Genomic DNA, 23,605 nt, shown 5'->3' on the forward strand with positions numbered 1-23,605 from the left:
AAAGTATTGTATAAATTCTCCCAAATGCACAAGTGTATTAAATATGCATGTAATAACTACAGATGGTCAATAATTGGCGAATACATTGTTTTGGAATGGTTACATCAGCAATACACTTAAATAGACACTTTATTTTCTCCTCTACAGTTCATCTGAAGCGACACTTTATGTTTCGAAACCACCTCTGCCTTGTCTTTGAGATGCTGTCCTACAACCTGTATGACTTGCTGCGCAACACCAACTTTCGTGGCGTGTCCTTGAACCTCACACGGAAATTTGCACAGCAGATGTGCACTGCTCTGCTCTTCCTTGCTACACCCGAGCTCAGCATTATCCATTGTGACCTGAAACCTGAAAATATATTGCTGTGTAATCCCAAAAGGAGTGCTATCAAAATAGTTGACTTCGGCAGCTCCTGCCAACTTGGACAGAGGGTATGTATTACCATGGAGTTTTGTATGGCCGTTAAATTTTAGGAAGCTTGCATTTTATAGAAATGAGCGTTGTCAGAATTTGAAAAGTATATATAAATATCATAGTACTCTGAGGAAACTGATTTATTTGGACCCTAATCGAGATTTGATCTCTTTTCAGATGATGCTGCTTTTATTTCCAAAAAAGCTTGGAAAATATGTTAAGACATAACTTGCTTTTTTTGGAAGTAATTGTATATTTGTGCGAGTTGCCATTACTATTTTGTGCTCTTACATAAGTTGTGTAAGGTAATAGTTCAGTGTTCCTTTGGGCCAAAGAATGTGATTTCATTTTATTTGAAACACTAGATATAAAAATGATGTTTTTACAATCTTCAAAGTCAAACACTTGTGCACATCATGTATGAGGGAGTAGCATGGTGGCACAGTGGTTAGCACCATTGCCCCACAGCTCCGGGGACCTGGGTTTGGTTCCTGGCTTGGGCCACTGTCTGCGTGGCATGTTCGTTCCGTGTCTGTGTGGGTTTCCTCCAGGTGCTCCGATTTCCTCCCACAGTCCAAAATGTGCAGGTTAAGTAAATTTGCCGAGTGAAATTGCCCCTTGGTGTCCCGGGTTGCATAGGTTAGAGGGATTAGCAGAGTAAATATGTGGGCTTACAGGGATAGGACCTGGGTGGGATTGTTGTCGGTGCAGATTCGATGGGCCGAACGGCCTCCTTCTGCACTCTAGGGATTTTATGAATTTATAAATCTCGAGCCCCTTTACTTAACAGTTGCTGGAAAGGAGATAGTTGTCACCAACATAGGGACAGAGAACTTATGACTGGAAACCAAGGCTATGGTCAGGAATGTTGAGGAAGTTTTTGAAAGTGAGGGCGGAGGGCAAGTACATGGTGGCTGCCATTTATGGAGCTGAAAAAGTGAACTTAGTCTGATAGAGGATTGAAGCACGCACAAGTATGTAAAGGCAAGGTGAAAGGCTACGAGTAGTTTTAAAAAAGGAAGGTGAATTGCTGAAAGGGAGTCTAACTTGGAAAGAATGGATATAAAGTGCAGTTATTGTGGATGAATATGTTAGCTTGTCTGTTGGATCAGTGAAAGCTTATGGAAGTAGAAGGATGTAGAAGTTGAGCCTTGATGTGACTGCTTTTAATGATAAAGCAGAAGAGATGGAACAGAGATGAAATGAGGTTATGGAGGTGAAAATAATTTTTATAGTACAAGTGTAGGGGAGGAAGCTAAACTTTGTGCAGGATGTCATGGTACTGTGCTTCCTAACTGTTTGAGGTGGCAGCTGGAGTGGTTGATGGCTCATGTCAGTATCTCAGCACCTCGAGACCATAGAACATGGTTTCACATTTTCTGCTTTTCAGCTGGAGGAAATTCTGGTTCACCCATGTCTTGATATCAGTGAGGCAATTTGTATCAATGGGGGAGGAAGAAAAATAGAATTAGAAGTGGTCCTCATAAATGTGGGAACTGGCTTTACTTCCAGGTGATATTGTCATAGGAAAATATGGCTGGTCAGGTGATGTGCTTGAGCTGCTTGATGTGGGAGCTGGCAGATCCCATTGCGAGCTACAGCGACCACATCTGCAGTAAGTGTTGGCTGCTTGAAAAACTCCGGCTCAGAGTTGATGAGCTGGAGTCTGAGCTTCAAACACTGAGGCACATCCGGGAGGGGGAGACTTACCTGGACACTGTGTTTCAGGAGGCAGTCACACCTGTCAGAGTAAATAGTTTAAATCCTGCCAGTGGCCAGGGACAGCAGGGTGTGACTGCAAGTCAGGCAGGTAAAGGGAACCAGCAGTCAGGAACTCAGGAGCCTCAGCCCTTGACCCTGTCCAACAGGTACGAGGCACTTGCTCCCTGTGTGGATGGCAAACAGGGCTGCAGGAAGGATGAGTCAGCTGACCAAGGCACCATGGTTCAGCAGGCCATTCAAGGGGAGGAAGTAAATAGGCAAGTTGTAGTTGTAGGGGATTCTATTATCAGGGGGATAGATAGGATCCTTTGTGAGCAGGATAGAGTGTCCCGCATGGTATGTTGCCTGCCCGGTGCTAGGGTGCGGGACATCTCTGACCGGCTTGAAAGGATACTGGAGAGGGAGGGGGAGGATCCAGTTGTTGTGGTCCATGTTGGTACCAACAACATAGGCAAGTCTAGGAAAGAGGACCTGTTTAGAGATTATAAAGAGCTAGGATTCAAATTAAAAAACAGGTCCTCAAGGGTCATAATCTCCGGATTACTGCCCGAGCCACGTGCAAATTGGCATAGGGAGGCAAGAATAAGGGAAGTTAACACGTGGCTGAAAGAGTGGTGTGGGAAAGAAGGGTTCTTTTTCATGGGACACTGGCATCAGTTTTGGGGCAGGGGGGACCTATACCGTTGGGATGGTCTCCACCTGGACCGAGCTGGGATCAGTGTTCTGGCGAAGAGAGTAAATGGGGTGGTCAATAGGACTTTAAACTAGAGATTGGGGGGGAAGGGAAAGTCAGGGAACCAAGAGGTGAAGGAATCAGTGGGAAGCGTAGCTGCTTAGGATTACAAAAAATCACGAAAAGACAGCACTCAGGAGAGGTTACGATAGTCCCCATCTCACAAAATATGACACAGTGTCTGGAAAGGCTCAGTAAACCAAGGTCCACCACACTACGAAAACAAAAAGGGACGGTCAATAGGGAATTAAAGGTGCTATATTTAAATGCCCGCAGTGTCCGGAACAAGATAGATGAGCTTGTGGCCCAGATTGTGACTGGCAGGTATGATGTGGTAGGCATCACAGAGACGTGGTTGCAGGGGGTTCAGGACTGGCAGTTAAACATCCAGGGATTCACAACCTATCGAAAAGACAGAGGGGTGGGTAGAGGGGGCGGGGTTGCCTTGTTAATTAGAAATGAAATTAAATCAATAGCACTAAACGACATAGGGTCAGACGATGTGGAGTCTGTGTGGGTAGAGTTGAGGAACCACAAAGGCAAAAAAACCATAATGGGAGTTATGTACAGGCCTCCTGACAGTGGTCAGGACCAGGGGCACAAAATGCACCACGAAATAGAAAGGGCATGTCAGAAAGGCAAGGTCACAGTGATCATGGGGGATTTCAATATGCAGGTGGACTGGGTAAATAATGTTGCCAGTGGACCCAAAGAAAGGGAATTCATTGAATGTTTACAGGACGGCTTTTTGGAACAGCTTGTGATGGAGCCCACGAGGGAACAGGCTATTCTGGACTTAGTGTTATGTAATGAGCCAGACGTGATAAAAGATCTTAAAGTAAGGGAACACTTAGGAAGCAGTGATCATAATATGGTAGAATTCAGTCTGCAATTTGAAAGAAGGAAGGCAGAATCAGATGTGAAGGTTCTACAGTTAAATAAAGGTAATTACAGGCGCATGAGGGAGGAACTGACAAAAATCGACTGGAAGCAGAGCCTAGTGGGAAAGACAGTAGAACAGCAATGGCAGGAGTTTCTGGGAGTAATTGAGGACACAGTGCAGAGGTTCATCCCAAACAAAAGAAAGGTTATCAGAGGGGGGATTAGGCAGCCATGGCTGACAAAGGAAGTCAGGGAATGCATCAAGGCAAAAGAGAGAGCCTATAATGTGGCAAAGAGTAGTGGGAAGTCAGAAGATTGGGAAGGCTATAAAAACAAACAGAGGATAACAAAGAGAGAAATAAGGAAGGAGAGGATCAAATATGAAGGTAGGCTAGCCAGTAACATTAGGAATGATAGTAAAAGTTTCTTTAAATACATTAAAAACAAACGGGAGGCAAAAGTAGACATTGGGCCGCTCCAAAATGACGCTGGTAATCTAGTGATGGGAGACAAGGAAATAGCTGAGGAACTTAATAAGTACTTTGCGTCAGTCTTCACAGTAGAAGACATGAGTAATATCCCAACAATTCAGGAAAGTCAGGGGGCAGAGTTGAATATGGTTGCCATCACAAAGGAGAAAGTGCTAGAGAAACTAAAAGGTCTGAAAATTGATAAATCTCCGGGCCCAGATGGGCTACATCCTAGAGTTCTAAAGGAGATAGCTGAAGAAATAGTGGAGGCGTTAGTTATGATCTTTCAAAAGTCACTGGAGTCAGGGAAAGTCCCAGAGGATTGGAAAATCGCTGTTGTAACCCCACTGTTCAAGAAGGGAACAAGAAAAAAGATGGAAAATTATAGGCCAATTAGCCTAACCTCAGTTGTTGGCAAAATTCTAGAATCCATCGTTAAGGATGAGATTTCTAAATTCTTGGAAGTGCAGGGTCGGATTAAGACAAGTCAGCATGGATTTAGTAAGGGGAGGTCGTGCCTGACAAACCTGTTAGAGTTCTTTGAAGAGATAACAAATAGGTTAGACCAAGGAGAGCCAATGGATGTTATCTATCTTGACTTCCAAAAGGCCTTTGACAAGGTGCCTCACGGGAGACTGCTGAGTAAAATAAGGGCCCATGGTATTCGAGGCAAGGTACTAACATGGATTGACGATTGGCTGTCAGAAGGCAGAGAGTTGGGATAAAAGGTTCTTTCTCAGAATGGCAACCGGTGACAAGTGGTGTCCCGCAGGGTTCAGTGTTGGGGCCACAGCTGTTCTCTTTATATATTAACGATCTAGATGACGGGACTGGGAGCATTCTGGCCAAGTTTGCCGATGATACAAAGATAGGTGGAGGGGCAGGTAGTATTGAGGAGGTGGGGAGGCTGCAGAAAGATTTAGACAGTTTAGGAGAGTGGTCCAAGAAGTGGCTGATGAAATTCAACGTGGGCAAGTGCGAGGTCGTACACTTTGGAAAAAAGAATAGAGACATGGACTATTTTCTAAACGGTGACAAAATTCATAATGCTAAAGTGCAAAGGGACTTGGGAGTCCTAGTCCAGGATTCTCTAAAGGTAAACTTGCAGGTTGAGTCCGTAATTAGGAAAGCAAATGTAATGTTGTCATTTATCTCAAGAGGCTTGGAATACAAAAGCAGGGATGTACTTCTGAGGCTTTATAAAGCACTGGTTAGGCGCCATTTGGAGTACTGTGAGCAATTTTGGGCCCCACACCTCAGGAAGGACATACTGGCACTGGAGCGGGTCCAGCGGAGATTCACACGGATGATCCCAGGAATGGTAGGCCTGACATACGATGAACGTCTGAGGATCGTGGGATTATATTCATTGGAGTTTAGGAGGTTGAGGGGAGATCTGATAGAAACTTACAAGATAATGAACGGCTTAGATAGGATGGACGTAGGGAAGTTGTTTCCATTAACAGGGGAGACTAGGACGCGGGGGCACAGCCTTAGAATAAAAGGGAGTCACTTTAGAACAGAGATGAGGAGAAATTTCTTCAGCCAGAGAGTGGTGGGTCTGTGGAATTCATTGCCACAGAGGGCTGTGGAGGCCGAGACGTTGAGCGTCTTCAAGACAGAAATTGATAAATTCTTGATTTCTCGAGGAATTAAGGGCTATGGGGAGAGAGCGGGTAAATGGAGTTGAAATCAACCATGATTGAATGGTGGAGTGGACTCGATGGGCCGAATGGCCTTACTTCCGCTCCTATGTCTTATGGTCTTATGGTCTTAAAATCATGTGGACAATGAAAAGTATAGGAGCCAGCGATGGATCAGTAGTGTCCAGCATTATCAGAAGAGAAGCCATCAAAATAGTATCTGCTTTGATTCAGTTGTAAATGAAACCACGAACAAGAGCAGTGCCCTGGACTGGCTTTTAGCAGATCAACATTGAAGGAGGGTAAGGGTGGTCAGCTGTCGAATGTGATCAGAGATCCACGAGGATCCAATGAGACAGGGAGTCATGGTTCGAGTCATGAGATGTTTGTGATTATTACTAGAGCAGTCATAACCCTGTGGGTACAACGGGCAAATTGAAAGGGTAAGACTCGGGAGCAGAGGAACAGGTACAGGCTTAATTACAAGGAATATGTTAAATGACTGGAGAAGAAGGAAATGTTTGCTATGCAGCAATGATCAGGAGAGTTTAAAATAGGTTTCAAGCGGATTAATGGCAGTGGCCAGTGGAAATGCTAGGTCGGAGATGGCCGTGGTTGCTTGGTCAAAACCTGACATCAGATATGTATTGTGTGAGTGACGGAACTTGGTGAGCTTAGAAGATGGGAGCGAATAATGCTGTGAGGAGATATATTTAGTTTAATATAGCTGGGGATATGGGTGCAATTGGATGGTAGTTGTTACTGGATGGCCTTGATTATTGACTATAAATTATATCCTTCGCTAGGAATATAAATTTTATGTCATGATCAGGACAAACAATTGAAAAAGATACCTGTCCTGTATTTGTATTTTAGTCAGTAAGAGATATTTCCTCTATAAAAATCTTCAAGTCTGAGGAAATACTTATTTCCTAGCCACCCTGCTGTATTGTTGTCTTAAATGTTCAGAAGTATTAGAGCAAATGTTGTTGACACATCAGTCCATGTAGAGAGACTTGGAATGATTTTGTACAGCGAAGAAGGTTGAAATGTCAGTTTAAATGTCTCTAAGAACCTTGCATTTATTGAAGTTTATTGCATAAAATGAAACTTAATTTTGCTTTTAGGTTCAATTTTGAACGCAAATCACTAACAAAATTTAACACTGCAAATTATGAATTTGTTTTTAACTTTTGCAAAATTAAACCCTTTGTTCTGCCAATTTTCCCCTCATTCACCTTTTGAATAGATATAAAGAACTAATTTTGTGATCAGTGAAATAAAGATGACTTAATTTTAAATGATGCTCAATTTTGAACTAGACACTGTACACAGTTTTGACAGGTAACAGGTAATGACTTTCAGTAGCTCCAGTATTAACTGGTACATTTATATTATAGATATACCAGTACATTCAGAGTCGTTTTTATCGCTCACCAGAGGTGCTGCTGGGAATGCCCTATGACCTGGCTATTGACATGTGGTCACTAGGTTGTATTTTGGTGGAGATGCACACTGGAGAGCCACTCTTCAGTGGAGCTAATGAGGTAGGTGAATGTTTTAGAACAAGTTTGGACTGTTGTTTGGAACAAATAGTCCTGCTGGAAATGCAGATACCGTGTGTTCTGTGGTGTGAAATGTTCAGAAAATCCATTTTCACTGTTTGCTTTTCAATCGATATCTGTAAAATGCAATGGATTTTGCTTATAAGTATAATTCTTTGATAGTTGCACAAAAGACTGTTCCTTCCTTTCTGCTAATGAGCTGTATAGTGATCTTCCAATCTACCATAAACCTACATGATTGCTGAGGCATGGTCAGTAGAGGTGATAAGACCCATAAAGTCATAACGGCATAAAAGAAGGGCGTTGACTCATAGAGTCCATGCAGGCTTTCTGTAGAGCAATCCAGTCAATCCCGTTCCCTTGCTCTGTCCGTGAAACCTTGCAAGTTTATTTCCCTTGAGTGCCCATCCAATTTCCTTTTGAAATAATTCATCCCATTGCTAAAAGATTTACTTAGAGTACTTTTCATCTTGGGTATTTCATAAGTACTTGAAAGTCAAAACCCTTGACTTGGAATGCTGAAATAGTAGGTAATCACTGTCACTCTTGATGTGTTTTGGAAACCTGACTTTTCATGATGAATGAGTTCTTTGGTAATTGTGACTGGAAGGACAAAACCCCCCAAATATATATAGTAATTTTGTGCAAATACAAAAGAAAATATTATGAACTGTCAATAAATTGCCCTTAATTTTTTAGTGGGACTTAAAATATTTGTTCACTATAGTTGTTAAAGTGTTGGAGAATTGGACATTGGGTGGGGTTGAAATTACATTTCTTGCTTTGGTATACCTGATTATTATTGTAAATAGGCAATATAGACCTTTTATCCTCATTTTGTAGGATTTTAGTTTTTTTCATTTATGACTTTACCTCAGTATACATTGAAAGGTTTGCCCAGGCATTCCTTTACAAATAAACCTTTGAGAGAAAGCTCAATATCTAGTTAAAAGGTTGTGAATATATATGCTCACTGTTGGGGACTTGATAAATGTGTATTTAGTTTGTTTTGGCAAAATGTTGACTGGATTACACTTTTGTAATTCCACTTCAGCTTAATATTTAGAACTGAAGACAAGGTCCCAGAGATTAATTTAGCATTAGCACTGCCGTGTTCACACAGCATTATGCACTTTCCACCGAGGATCATAATTTATCTTCTCCTGGTCAAGTGAAGACACGTTGTCTTGACTAAATCCACTAAAGAAAAGTTAAGTTTGTGATTAGAAGATCTTGGTTGCTTATCCATATTTGACTTGATTTGTTTTTCTTGATTTGCCATCCTTATTTTTGACAATTATTCCTTAGGTGGACCAGATGAATAAAATTGTAGAAGTTCTGGGAATCCCCCCATCTCACATTTTAGATCAGGCTCCTAAAGCAAGGAAATTCTTTGAGAAGTTGCCTGATGCCTCATGGACAGTGAAGAAGACCAAAGATGGCAAGAGGGTGAATATCAAGAGTAACATAAAAAAAATTGGAAACACAGTAAGGAGACTTGAACTTCTTTGAAATACAATTTATAGTCATATGCAGTAATTACTGGAGTTTTTATTTTTTTCTATATGATGCCTGTATCCTTGCAAGAGGAGAGTATAGTAATCTGAATTGTTATCTTGATCACCATTCACACTTCCAGAACTGGTTTAACAAAAGATTCAAAAATTTATCACGCAAGTTATGTGCATGTTAGTATTTAACTAGTGGTTTCTAAATATATTACAGCAAAATGAGCATTCTTGTTTCCTGGCAGGTTTGCTAACTTGCACACTGATGGTGAAATTGATTAGCAGCAAAGATATTTTATATAATACTTCAACACTAATTAACTAACCCCCAGCTTCAGCCACAACCACAGTTTTTTTTAATATTAGATGTTGAACTGTATACTAAAGATTACATTCCTGATGGAATTAGGTATTATTCTGGCAGTAGATTAAAATGCATGTTTTTGTTGCAAAATTTTAGAGATCTATTAAAAATTGTATGTCTAATTTTTCTCACTTTTAAAAGAAGAACTAGGGGCAGCAGTAAGCAATTCAGCCCCTCGGGCCTTCTCCGCCATTCAATATGATCATGGCTGGTCTAGTTTCAGCCTCAACTCCACTTTCCAGCTCATTCTCCACAATCCTTCAACCCATTACTAATTAACAATCTGTCTATTTCCTGAAATGTAATTCAATGTCCCAGCATCCACCGCACTCTGGGGTAGTGAATTCCACAGATTCACGACCCTTTGAGAGAAGTAGTTTCTCCTAATCTCTGTTTCAAATCTGCTACCCCTTATCCTAAAACTATGACCTTTTATTCTAGATTGCCCGACAAGAGGAAGTATCTGCTCTACGTCTACTTTGTCAATACCTTTCATCATTTTATATACCTCAATTAGATCTCCTCTCATTCTTCTAAATTCCAGAGACCAGAAGCCTAAACTACTCCAATCTCTCTTCATAAGACAAACCCCTCATCTCTGGAATCAATCCAGTGAACCTCCTTTGAACTGCCTCTAATGCTCTGCATTCTTCCTCAAATAAGGGGACGGAAACTGTACACAGTACTCCAGGTGTCGTCTCACCAATGCCTTGTATAGTTGTAGCAACACTTCCTTACTTTTATACTCACATTCCTTTGGCCACAAATGCCAAAATGCCATTTGCTTTCCTTTTTACCTGCTGTACCTGCATACCAAATCCCTCTGCACTGAAGCACTATGAAGTCTCTCTCCATTTAGATAATTGCCTTTCCATTTTTCCAACCAAAATGGATAACCTCACATTTTATCCATGTTAAACTCCATCTGCGACTTTTTAGCCCACTCACCTAACCTATCTATATCCTTTTGTAAATTTCTTATTTCTCATTATAACTTAGTATCCCGCCTATTTTAGTGTCATCTGCAAATTTGGCTATAGTGCCTTACATTCCTGTTTCCAAGCCATTAATTTGGATTGTAAATAGTTTGGGTCCAAGGACCGAACTCTGTGGCACCCCACTAGTTACCTATTGCCAACCAGAAAAAGACCCATTTATCCTGACACTCTGCCTTCTGTCAGTTAGTCAGTCTTCTATCCAAGGTAATAAATCACCCTATAACTTGTGTATTAACCTTCTGTGGGGCACCTTATCAAACACCTTCCTGAAGTCCAGATATACTACATCTATAGGATCCCCAATTTCTACTTGGCTTATTACATCTTCAAAGAGCTCTAGCAAATTCATCAAACATGATTTACCCTTCATAAAACCATGCTGACCCTGATGGATTACGTTTTGATTTTCCAAATGTCCTATTATTACTTCCTTAATGGATTTTAACAATTTCCCAACAATAGATGTTAAACTAACTGGTGCGTAGTTCCCTACTTTTTGCCTCGCCTTTTTGAATAAAGGTGCCACTTCCTCTAATACCCTCGGATGTAGGCCATCAGGCTATGGGGACTTGTCTGCCCTTACACTCATAACTGAGTGTAAGCTAGCTAGTAATATAAAAGAAGGCAGGAAGAGTTTTTTTCAATATATAAAAGGTAAGAGAGAGGCAAAAATAACCATTGGACCACTGGGAAATGAGGCTGGAGAAGTACTAATAGGAAACAAAGCAATGGCAGAGGAACTAAATAGTTACTTTGCATCAGTCTTCACGGTGGAAGACACTAGTGGGATGCCGGAGCTCCAGGAGAGTCAGGGGGCACAGGTGAGTATAGTGGCCATCACTAAGGAGAAGGTTCTAGGGAAACTGAAAGGTCTGAAGGTGGATAAATCACCTGGACTGGATGGACTACACCCCAGGGTTCTAAAAGCGATAGCTGAGGAAATTGTGGAGGCATTGGTGGTGATCTTTCAGGAATCACTGGAGGCAGGGAGGGTACCAGAGGACTGGAAAGTAGTGAATGTTTAAGAAGGGAGGGAGGCAGCAGACGGTAAATTATAGGCCGGTTAGGCTGACTTTGGTCATTGGCAAGATTTTAGAGTCCATTATATTAAAGATGAGATTGCAGAATACTTGGAAGTGCATGATAAAGTAGGACTGAGTCAGCACGGCTTTGTCAAGGGGAGGTCATGTCTGACAAATCTGTTAGAATTCTTTGAGGAGGTAACAAGGAAGTTAGATAAAGGAGAACCCAGTGGATGTGATTTATTTAGATTTCCAGAAGGCCTTTGACAAGGTGCCACATAAGAACATAAGAACATAAGAAATAGGAGCAGGAGTAGGCCATCTAGCCCCTCGAGCCTGCCCCGCCATTCAATAAGATCATGGCTGATCTGACGTGGATCAGTACCACTTACCCGCCTGATCCCCATAACCCTTAATTCCCTTACCGATCAGGAATCCATCCATCCGCGCTTTAAACATATTCAGCGAGGTAGCCTCCACCACCTCAGTGGGCAGAGAATTCCAGAGATTCACCACCCTCTGGGAGAAGAAGTTCCTCCTCAACTCTGTCTTAAACCGACCCCCCTTTATTTTGAGGCTGTGTCCTCTAGTTTTAACTTCCTTACTAAGTGGAAAGAATCTCTCCGCCTCCACCCTATCCAGCCCCCGCATTATCTTATAAGTCTCCATAAGATCCCCCCTCATCCTTCTAAACTCCAACGAGTACAAACCCAATCTCCTCAGCCTCTCCTCATAATCCAAACCCCTCATCTCAGGTATCATCCTGGTGAACCTTCTCTGCATTCCCTCCAATGCCAATATATCCTTCCTCATATAAGGGGACCAATACTGCACACAGTATTCCAGCTGCGGCCTCACCAATGCCCTGTACAGGTGCATCAAGACATCCCTGCTTTTATATTCTATCCCCTTCGCAATATAGGCCAACATCCCATTTGCCTTCTTGATCACCTGTTGTACCTGCAGACTGGGCTTTTGCGTCTCATGCACAAGGACCCCCAGGTCCCTTTGCACGGTAGCATGTTTTAATTTGTTTCCATTGAGATAATAATCCCATTTGTTATTATTTCCTCCAAAGTGTATAACCTCGCATTTCTCAACGTTATACTCCATTTGCCATATCCTCGCCCACTCACTCAGCCTGTCCAAATCTCTCTGCAGATCTTCTCCGTCCTCCACACGATTCACTTTTCCACTTATCTTTGTGTCGTCTGCAAACTTCGTTACCCTACACTCCGTCCCCTCCTCCAGATCATCTATATAAATGGTAAATAGTTGCGGCCCGAGTACCGATCCCTGCGGCACGCCACTAGTTACCTTCCTCCAACCGGAAAAACACCCATTTATTCCGACTCTTTGCTTCCTGTCGGATAGCCAGTCCCCAATCCACTTTAACACACTACCCCCAACTCCGTGTGCCCTAATCTTCTTCAGTAGCCTTTTATGGGGCACCTTATCAAACGCCTTTTGGAAATCCAAAAACACCGCATCCACCGGTTCTCCTCCATCAACCGCCCTAGTCACATCTTCATAAAAATCCAACATGTTCGTCAAGCACGACTTTCCCCTCATGAATCCATGCTGCGTCTGATTGATCGAACCATTTCTATCCAGATGCCCTGCTATCTCCTCTTTAATAATGGATTCCAGCATTTTCCCTACTACAGACGTTAAGCTGACCGGCCTATAGTTACCCGCCTTTTGTCTCCTTCCTTTTTTAAACAGCGGCGTAACATTAGCCGTTTTCCAATCAACCGGCACTACCCCAGAATGCAACGAGTTTTGATAAATAATCACTAACACATCCACTATTACCTCTGACATTTCTTTCAATACCCTGGGATGCATTCCATCCGGACCCGGGGACTTATCCACCTTCAGTCCCATTAGTCTACCCAGCACTGCCTCTCTGGTAACATTAATTGTATTAAGTATTTCTCCTGCTGCCAACCCTCTATCGTTAATATTTGGCAAACTATTTGTGTCCTCCACTGTGAAGACCGACACAAAAAACTTATTTAAAGACTCAGCCATATCCTCATTTCCCACTATTAACTCCCCCCTCTCGTCCTCCAAGGGTCCAACATTCACTCTAGCCACTCTATTCCTTTTTATATATTTATAAAAACTTTTACTATCATTTTTTATATTAATTGCTAGCCTAGCTTCATAGTCTATCCTTCCTTTCTTTATCGCTTTCTTAGTCTCTCTTTGTTGTTTCTTAAATTTTTCCCAATCACTTGTTTCTCCACTATTTTTGGCCACTCTGTACGCAGCTGTTTTTATTTTAATACTCTCCTTTATTTCCTTCGTTATCCACGGCTGGTTCTCTCTTTTCTTACAATCCTTGTTTTTTGCTGGAATATATTTTTGCTGAGAACTGAAAAGGATCTCCTTAAAAATCCTCCACTGTTCCTCAGCTATCCTACCTGCCAGCCTGCTCTCCCAGCCTACCTTAGCCAATTCATCCCTCATCCTATCATATTTCCCTCTGTTCAAACAGAGGACACTGGTTTGGGACCAAACTTTCTCCTCTTCCATCTGAATCAGAAATTCGACCATATTGTGGTCACTAGACCCAAGAGGGTCCTTCACAATAAGATCCTTAATTCTACCTACCTCGTTACACAATACCAGATCCAAAATAGCTTGTTCCCTCGTCGGTTCCGTAACATGCTGTTCAAGGAAACTATCCCGACAGCATTCTAAGAACTCTTCCTCCATTCCACCCTTACCGACTTGAGTCTGCCAGTCAATGTGCATGTTGAAGTCCCCCATGATTATTGCCGTTCCGTTTTTACACGCATCCCTTATCTGCTTGTTTATAGCCCTCCCTACCTCAACATTATTATTTGGGGGCCTATATACCACACCTACTAGTGTCTTTCTCCCTCTACTATTCCTCATCTCTACCCATAATGATTCCACGTTTTGTTCCTCAGAGCCTATGTCATCCCTCAGTACTACCCTGATATTATCTCTTATTAATAGCGCGACCCCACCACCTTTTCCTTCCTGTCTATTCTTCCTAAACGCCTGATACCCCTGGATATTCATCTCCCAGTCCTGGTCACCTTTCAGCCACGTTTCTGTAATGGGAGATAGGAGACTGTTAAATAAGTTAAGTGCCCATGGTGTTCAGGGTAAGATCCTGGCATGGATAGAGGATTTGCTGACTGGGAGAAGGCAGAGAGTGGGGGTAAAAGGATCTTTCTCAGGAATGGCAGCCAGTGACTAGTGGTGTGTCTCAGGGGTCAGTGCTGGGACCACAACTTTTCACAATATACATTAAAGATTTGGAGGAAGGAACTGAAGGCACTGTTGCTAAGTTTGCAGATGATACAAAGATATGTAGAGGGACAGGTAGTATTGAGGAAGCAGGGGGGCTGCAGAAGGACTTGGACAGGTTAGGAGAGTGGGCAAAGAAGTGGCAGATGGAATACAACGTGGAAAAGTGTGAGGTTATGTACTTTGGAAGGAGGAATAAAGGCATAGACTATTCTCTAAATAGGAAAATGCTTAGGAAATCAGAAACTCAAAGGGACTTGGGAGTCATTGTTCAAGATTCCCTTAAGGTTAACGTGCAGGTTCAGTGGGCAGTTAGGAAGGCAAATGCAATGTTAGCATTCATGTTGAGAGGGCTAGAATACAAGAGCAGGGATGTACTTCTGAGGCTGTATAAGGCTCTGGTCAGACCCCATTTGGAGTACTGTGAGCAGATTTGGGCCCCATATCTAAGGAAGGATGTGCAGGCCTTGGAAAGGGTCCAGAGGAGGTTCACAAGAATGATCCCTGGAATGAAGAGCTTGTTGTATGAGGAATGGTTGAGGACTCTGGGTCTGTATTCGTTGGAGTTTAGAAGGATGAGGGAGGATCTTATTGAAAGTTACAGGATACTGCGAGGCTGGATAGAGTGGACGTGGAGAGGATGTTTTCACTAGTAGGGAAAACTAGAACCAGAGGGCACAACCTCAGGCTAAAGGGACAACTCTTTAAAACAGAGATAAGGAGGAATTTCTTCAGCCAGAGAGTGGTAAATCTGGAACTCTTTGCCACAGAAGGCTGTGGAGGCCAGGTCTTTAAGACAGAGATAAGTTCTTGATTAATAAGGGGATCAGGAGTTATGGGGAAAAGGCAGGAGAATGGGGATGAGAAAAAAAATCAGCTATGATTGAATGGCGGAGCAGACTTGATGGGCCGAGTGGCCTAATTCTACTCCTATGACTTATGGTCAGTCCCAGTAGTTTGTGTACTATTTCCCTAATGATGATGATCTCAGTTTCTCCCTTTCTATTACCTCTGCATTACCTGTTACTATTGGGATGGTACTAATGTCCTCCACTCTGAAAACTGAGGAAAAGTATTGATTTAGCATCTCTCTCTCATTTCTGTGTTCCCACTATTAATTTCCCAGTCTCATCCTCCAAGCGACCAACATTCACTTTGGCTACTCATTTCCCTTTATGTACTTATAGTAGCTTTTGCTATCTTTTTATGATAGTTTTCTTTCATAATTTACAGTTGCTCTTTTTATTACGTTTTTAGTAACCCTGTTATCTTTAAAAGTTTCCCAATCTTCCAGCCTGTCACTGGTCTTTGCAATATGGTATGCCTTAGTTTTTGTCTTTATGTTGTCTTTAACTTCCTTGCTTAGCCATAGATGTTTTTTCCTCCTTACAATCTTTCTTCCTCTCTGGAATATATTTTAGTTGTGAAGAATTGAATATCTCCTGAAAGAACTATCACAGCTTATCAACTGTCCTACTTTTAGCCTTCCTGCCCAATCCACGAGGGCCAGTACGACTGTATAGAGATTCAGCTTGACAAGCAGATTAAGACTTTTTAAAAATCCTCCTTCCTCTATTGACAATTCTTTAATGTTTGTTTGTTGCTTCCCTGCTAAAAACATGGTACAAATCTTAGTCACGTGCATAGTTATAGATAAGTTCATCCTTCAAATTTGGAGCACCAAGTTTGTTGTATGGTCCATAATTAAGTTTAATCCTGATTGAGGTGCTGATGACTTGCTGAAACCTTTCAGAATTCAGCTTCTATTGATTATACAGGTGTGAATGATAAAGTATCTGTCTGAATGCAACATTTCAATTAGTGAAGAAGTATTTATCACATTCAATACCTTTTATAGGAATATAAACCTCCTGGAAGCCGGAAACTTCACAACATCCTCGGAGTAGAAACCGGTGGTCCTGGGGGACGCCGAGCTGGAGAATCTGGCCACACTGTAGCGGATTATCTGAAGTTTAAGGATCTGATTCTGAGGATGCTGGACTATGATCCTAAGACACGGATAGCTCCCTATTATGCACTGCAACACAGCTTTTTCAAAAAGACAGCAGATGAAGGGACAAACACAAGTAATAGTGTATCAACAAGTCCTGCCATGGAACAGTCACAGTCTACAGGCACCTCTTCTAGCACATCTTCGAGCTCAGGTATACGTCTACAAAAAATATTATAAACTCCAAAATACTTCAGTGTTTTCGTTACAGACAATCTAAATTGCTTGAAAGAAAGATCATATGTGAATTTTTAAGGTGAGGACCATTTGTGCTGAAGAATGGATACTTTCGTCTCATTTTTTGGGATCCGCTATTGAATGTGGAAGCAGTCCGATATAAAGTGTAGATTGCTCAGTTCAGAAGATTATCCATATAACAATTTTTTTAATGTTGCCTAAACAGTGTGGAATTTTTTTAGATTAAATCTTGTGTGCAATTCCCAGACCATCTTTTCAGTGAACTTGTCAGTTTGTTAGATGGAGACTTTTTGTACAGGTTGCACAAGCCACCTTTGAGCTTTGATCTGCTAATCCTAATGCAGAAAGAGGAAATGTTTCAAGTTTGTATAGCATTGTACCCTGTTTCCAAAATGAATGTGGACTGTTTTTCTAATTCAAGAAATGGGTTCTGTATGGTTACTTGACATTTTGTAAAAGATGATGAGAACAAATGCATACAACTTGCGCAGATGACAAATCCAAGATTAAACCTAATTCCAGCCTAATTGGTAAGATTATGTATGAAGGTACATGTATGAAGTTTCATTTTCCACGTGCACCAGTTCACAATGCCAAATTTCAACAAATGGGGGTAAATAGCCCAAAACACAGTATTACCTCTGTAATACGAATGGGAAATTTTTCAGATGTATGAAGACAATATCATGATATGAATTTTATCAGAAAATATTTTTCCAAAGAGCAAAAACATTAATTTGCTAGTGCCGTTTCGAAATTGTCTATGTTTCAAGACTGAGAAATGACAGGATCTCTGCTCTAATGGAAATATTCCAAGAAGTATAAGCTACAATATTCTCCATCATTACTAAATTTAAATTTCCAGTATTACTACTTTAATCCATCTCTGTCACTAAACCATACCATACCCAGATGGAAGGAGGCAAAAAGAAATCCTCAGAATGCAAATCTGGAAAAGCGCGAGTGCTGCTTTGTTTGATGTTCCTTCACACTGTATCAAATGCATATGGATACATTTTGAGTTTTCATTTTTGTTCTCTAAACACAAGTTTTCTGATCTACAGGAAATCTTATAAACCTGGTCTCAGTGTTCTCCATATGGGAGAATGTTTGGAGTAGTCTAACTTCCACAGGGACTTGCATTCGCCTTTAAACTTGTTTGTATATTAAACATGGTCATGCACTCTCTTGAATCTATTCCAAACCAGTGACATATTTTGGTGTAGAGATGAGAATGAACAAACTGAGCATCATTCTTTTGGTTAATGACGTAAAGTATGTCTCTTTCAGTGTTACTGCTTTGTAACTCATTGCAAATTGTGCATTGTCCTGTGTTTAATCTGTGAACACGTGACATGCTAAAATAATAAATGCTTCTGCTGACTCAGCATTTTGTCTGGCACTAGACACTTCTGGATGCAACTCTAAAGCTAATATATTAACAGTACTTTAATGGAAAGCTTGCATTGTTTTGCCTAATGTTGCTGTATGTTTCAAGGATATACACAATTTCAGTTGATTTGACATTCCAATACACTGACATGATTTCCCCCTTTTATTTCCTGCTATCTCCCTGTCCTCCTCCACTCTTCTCCAGTCCTGCCCTTCAACCCTATCCCACACACCACACAAGTGATACTTTGTTTTTGTGTTCTATTTTTTATGAAACACATACTAATGCTCATATTTAACAGGTGGCTCCTCTGGGACAAGTAATAGTGGAAGGGCAAGGTCAGACCCAACGCATCAGCATCGGCATAGTGGTGGGCATTACAGCGGAGCTGTCCAGGCCATGGACTGCGAGACACACAGCCCACAGGTGAGCTCTGTGTTTGAAAAAGTCTCCAGTGCTCCCTTCACATCCCTGTGGTTGCAGCTTTGAGTTCAACAATGTCTGACACTTAATTCTGTCAGCCACATATGTGATTGGATTATCAGTCCTTACATGTTGTTTGGGAATTTTCCAGACCAGCAACATTCTAAATTTCAATGAGAAATAAAATTAATATCTGCTTCATCCGGAGTAAATGTGCCTTCCATCAACTTGCGCAGTGACATTAGCAAAAGTGGCCTTGGAAAAGCTTGCAACCACAGCTTCTAAACCAAAGAAGTATTTGTAGAAGCAAGTAGACTTCAAGTGAGGTGGGTGGGGTATGGTGGCATTGTATAGGGGTGGAAACACTTTGGGGGAAATTGTCTGCAGTCTCTCATTTCATTTATTCTTGTGTGTAAAGGAATGTGATTTTGAACTTTTGGCTTTTTCCTTACTGTTTCAAAGACATTTTACCCATTTGTGCATGCTTTTTTTTTACAGTTATATATTCTTACTCCAAAGTTTTCTTAAGCTACTCTGCAATACATCATTACACGAAATACTATTTAATTTTGCAATTAACAGCAACCTGTCCATGTTGTTTGTATTTCTGTGGCTGGTAAATACTTTGTTTTTAAAATCTGATTTTGTCAAATCCATATTGAGGTTTATAGTTTTACAGGTATGTATTGTACTGTTATCACATGGGTACTAATAGTAGCATTAGTTTCAGAATGAAATGCTAACTTTATTTAAAACTTGTTTATGTTTGAGGTACCTACTGGTTGTAATTGTTCGTATATAATTTTGATATAATGTGAAATAATTAACTTCTTCCTATGCATTTTTAAAATAGGTTCGACAGCAGTATCCTGTGGCCTTGGGATGGACACCTGGTGATGCCACAACACAGATCTCGGTTGAAACTCATCCAGTTCAAGAAACAACGTTCCACATTGTTCCCCAACAGCAGAGTGCATTACACCACCACCACTCTAACAGCTCCCATCACCACCTCCATCATCATCACCACCATCACCATGGACAGACCATGAGCACCCGGAACAGGCCACGAGCTTATAACTCCCCAACAAATGGCTCTGCTGCCCAGGACTCGATGGAAGTGGGACATAGCCACCACTCCATGACGTCCTTGTCTTCCTCAAACTCCTCTTCATCCACCTCTTCTTCATCTGTTTCTGGCTCTCAAGCTTATCACAACCGGCCTGTTGTTGCCAATACTTTGGACTTTGCTCAGAATGGCACCGTGGACATTAATTTGGGTACGTACACCAATCCCCGCCAAGAGACGGGAGTGTCCGGCCCACAAGTGTACCAATTCTCAGCAACAGCAGGTCCTCCCCATTACATGACAGAAGGGCATTTGTCAACGCGGCAAGGAATGGATAGGGAGGAGTCTCCGATGGTAGGTGTTTGCGTTCAGCAGAGTCCCGTCGCAAGCTCGTGACTACATTGAGATGGGGTTTGTTTTTGTTTGTGTGTCTTCAAGGTGGGGGTTTTAACAAAAAAAGTGCATTGAGAACAGTGCTGCTTTGGAACAAAGGAAACAGGATGGACAGGTCAAGAGCGCAGAGCTAATTATATTTTTAAATTGAAAAGGAATTTGCTAATGGACTGTGGAGTGAAAGTGCTTAAGACTGGATTCATGCCCAGAAACCACCTTACACTTCTTGTTATGGGTCACTCTGAAGTGTAGCCTCACCTTATGCTCCAATTCTCTTTCACAGCATCCTGCCACCTGTGTTAGCACACCTTGGCATGGGTGAAGTAGCAGCGTTAGTTCTAAAGCCACCTGGGAAAAAAAAGAAATGGAACTGCAGATTGTTTTTATGAATGATCAACACTCTTCAGTCTTTTCTGACCTATTTTGTGTCAGCTTTCTTAAAAAAAAAAGTCCCCAAGTACCGGAACATCCTAACACAGTCCTGTGATGTGCTGCAGAACAGGAGAGCTTGATGAAGTGGAGCTTGCTGCCATCAGAGCAGTGTATGAACTGAGAGGACACTGTAAATGAAATTTCAAAAGCACATCTGGCATGCTGAGTGGTGGTTAGTAAAACAACCTTGTTCTAATCAAACAGGAACTTTGGAGTTTTTTTTTGGCCCTCATCGGTTGAATCATTCAAAGGCTCTGAGTAGTGATTGAATGTTCATTTTGGTCCAGTCATTGAGATGCAGTAAGTGGCAATCATCTGGTCATTCTTGGCCTACTGCTTACATTTTTCTGAGTGGCCGTCGGATATCCTTGGCCTTTCGATTTTGGACATTGACTGAAAAATCGTTTTAAAAGAGGCTTATCATTTAACATGCCATTGTGCAGAGGTCATTGAACTTTCAGATAGTCCTTAATTTTTGAAAAAGCAAGCATGGGTAATTGATGAGGCCTTTGTTGGAGAATAAAACTGACCCTGTCCCACCTTTTCTCTCTTCGCTCTTCTTCCCCTCCCCACCCCACCAGTTGCAGGGATTGAAGAGGTCATGTGTGTCATAAAGGTTACTTCCTCTGTTATAGGTCACAGAAGTAGCAATCTCAATTTGCTGGAATAACTATTAACTGTCCTTTCTTGGACTTTTTTTTTCCCTCCCTCACCCACCCCACCCTAAAATTGCTTTTCCTTCAGCACGACAACTACTTCTGCGCAAAGACAACTCCTGTTCATTGTGAACATTTTTAAAATGCAGAATTTTATGTGACTGCTCTCGCCTCACGATTATGCTGTGAATTTTACAAGAATTTATTTTCCTTTTTTGATAATTTATTGTACCAAAGCTGTTTTTATAGCACATAGATGTCTGTAACCAATAATGTAGCAGTTCTGCACTTTTGACAAGGTATATTTAGATCATTTTTTCTTTTTAAATGTTAATTATAATTATGGCTATACCTATTGCTTAACAAAACTGGAACTGATAGCTTTATGCAGTACTTTCACAATCTAAATATGTTGTAATCTCATTTTACTGTCTTTTTTACCCCAAAAGGGATTCTTTTAAACCTGAGGAATAGTTTCTGATTTTATGCAAGTCCAGTTATTAGATGTTTGTTTGGCAGGTCTTGAGACCTCAAGTATCCATCGATGCAGACCAGCTCATTAGATGAGGTCTATTTCACGTACATAGGTGGGAAGGACCAACCATTCACAATGCAGTTGGTGCAGAACGATCAATCTAGTTTTGTGCTAATACCCATATATTTTAATGGACCATTCTGTGTATTGCGCATGCTAAATAAGAGACTCATCTGTAAAAAACGTGTAGATGGTACAAACTCACCTGAGCCAAAATAAGCCATTTTTTAATTTAAAAGGGCACATAAATCTGTGGACAGAAATTGCAGTACAACAATTGCAACTCTGATAAATGCAACCTCTTAATAAAACTTGAAGACACAATGTTATTAATAAGGCTAGCCTAACTTGGGGTTTGTTTTAATGTATATAAGCAGTGATTATAAGACCTGCCATCAGAATTTAACAGATTGATTATTGGTCTCTGCAACTGGTCCTTATAAGCTGATAACTTTCCTGTTGGTCTGTAATCTGAAATGGATCTCTGTAATTAATAAATGGATCAATGGCCATACAATCTGAATCAACTGGATCAGTACCAGATGGGGAAAAGCAGTCCACTTTCAGTCTGCAGTAGCGTTGGTAGGCTATGAAATTTGAATCCATTTTCACCAATTGCCAAGCACTAATAGCTGGCCTGTGCCCAGTGATTGTCGTTCAGAGGAACCCAGTCAGTGGCTTTGACTTCAGTGTCAGTTGATCATTGACTGTAGATATTTTTCTGGATGTCCATATATGGTATGATTTCACTCAAATCAACTTTAATGGTACAGCATTTTATTCCAGATATTATAAAACTGCAGCATGGTGTAAGAATCTAAGTGATGTAGCACAATTCTTATTCACTCACTGCTGTGGTTGTCGATCTATCCTTTGAATGTTGGGAAGTGGAGTCCAGAGTGATGGGACGTTGAATTCAGCCTTCAACAGGGCTGCTATTTAATTTTTTGGAGGGAGTGTTGATGGCAAATACTTGCTGCTGGCCTGTTAAGATGCTTGAATCTCCATTGGCACAAACCCCAGAGATCAAAGTCTCTCTATATTTGAACACCAAGGCCAGAGAAGTACTGTCGTGGATGCAATGTTGGATCTTAGTTAGGATCCAGGATGTTAAATAGCAATGATCAATACTGACACACTCTATACCTAAGTTAGGATGAGTGCTTAACACAGTATCATCAGCTATTAATCTAATAAATGCCAAATACAAATAGCTATTATGTGAGATTTGTTTCTAAATGAAAACTAGTCAGATTTGTATCTGAATCTTAACAGTTAACATCTGTATTACAACCAGTCACTTAATATACACACTTCTTTTCCTTGTGTGTGTGCCTCTTGTCTTGTGTCTGCGTATGTTTCATTCGTGTCTTGGCACTGCCTTGCTCTAGGCACTCTCATCTCAGCATGTGCTCTTGCTCGCGTCTCTCCTTTTCTCCCCTGTTTCGCCTCAATTTACAGTCCAGTTTTGTTTGCTTGACTACACAGTTTGGTTACAGGACTTCTGACTGTGCATTGTAAACCATAAACAGCATGGAAAAAGGTTAAGTACCTGTGTCCAGAGATTGTAAGACCTAGTCAAGACTTGCTGTGTATATTGTAATATGTTAAATGACAAAAGACAAGCCCTTTGTATTATAGTCATGCAGTCTTATGTATGATAAATAATTGAACAATTGGTCCTCATACTGTCCTTTTTGTGTGTGTTTTATTTCTAAGATTTCAAAAGTCTGGAGAGCTCACAAAACAAATGTTTCAACCTAATTTCTTTGATTAAAACACTACCAAAAACACACTTAACAAACAAAACATGGTAAGGATCCATTAAAGTTGATATCGGGACAGTGTATTGTTAAATTAGCAGAAAGAGAATGCACAAATGA

At 41.2% G+C, this 23,605-nt stretch overlaps 1 protein-coding gene across 9 annotated transcripts in view; it reads left to right on the plus strand.

The window, feature by feature from the left end:
• dyrk1aa (dual-specificity tyrosine-(Y)-phosphorylation regulated kinase 1A, a) overlaps window positions 1–23,400 on the plus strand; it is a 114,786-nt gene extending 91,386 nt beyond the window's left edge. For 5 of the 9 annotated variants that reach the window (XM_078232720.1, XM_078232725.1, XM_078232721.1 and 2 more), the window contains 6 exons: window positions 148–434; window positions 7,268–7,414; window positions 8,741–8,920; window positions 16,471–16,777; window positions 18,516–18,640; window positions 19,491–23,400. In XM_078232720.1, the coding sequence (XP_078088846.1) occupies window positions 148–434; window positions 7,268–7,414; window positions 8,741–8,920; window positions 16,471–16,777; window positions 18,516–18,640; window positions 19,491–20,102 (1,658 nt within the window). In that variant the 3' untranslated portion in view covers window positions 20,103–23,400. The remainder of the gene's footprint in view (window positions 1–147; window positions 435–7,267; window positions 7,415–8,740; window positions 8,921–16,470; window positions 16,778–18,515; window positions 18,641–19,490) is intronic. The other 4 variants (XM_078232728.1, XM_078232729.1, XM_078232727.1 and 1 more) reach the window with 3 other exon arrangements.
• The last annotated feature ends 205 nt before the right edge of the window (window positions 23,401–23,605 follow it).

This window comes from Mustelus asterias, chromosome 17, assembly GCF_964213995.1.
Source record: "Mustelus asterias chromosome 17, sMusAst1.hap1.1, whole genome shotgun sequence".
NCBI lineage: Eukaryota > Metazoa > Chordata > Chondrichthyes > Carcharhiniformes > Triakidae > Mustelus > Mustelus asterias.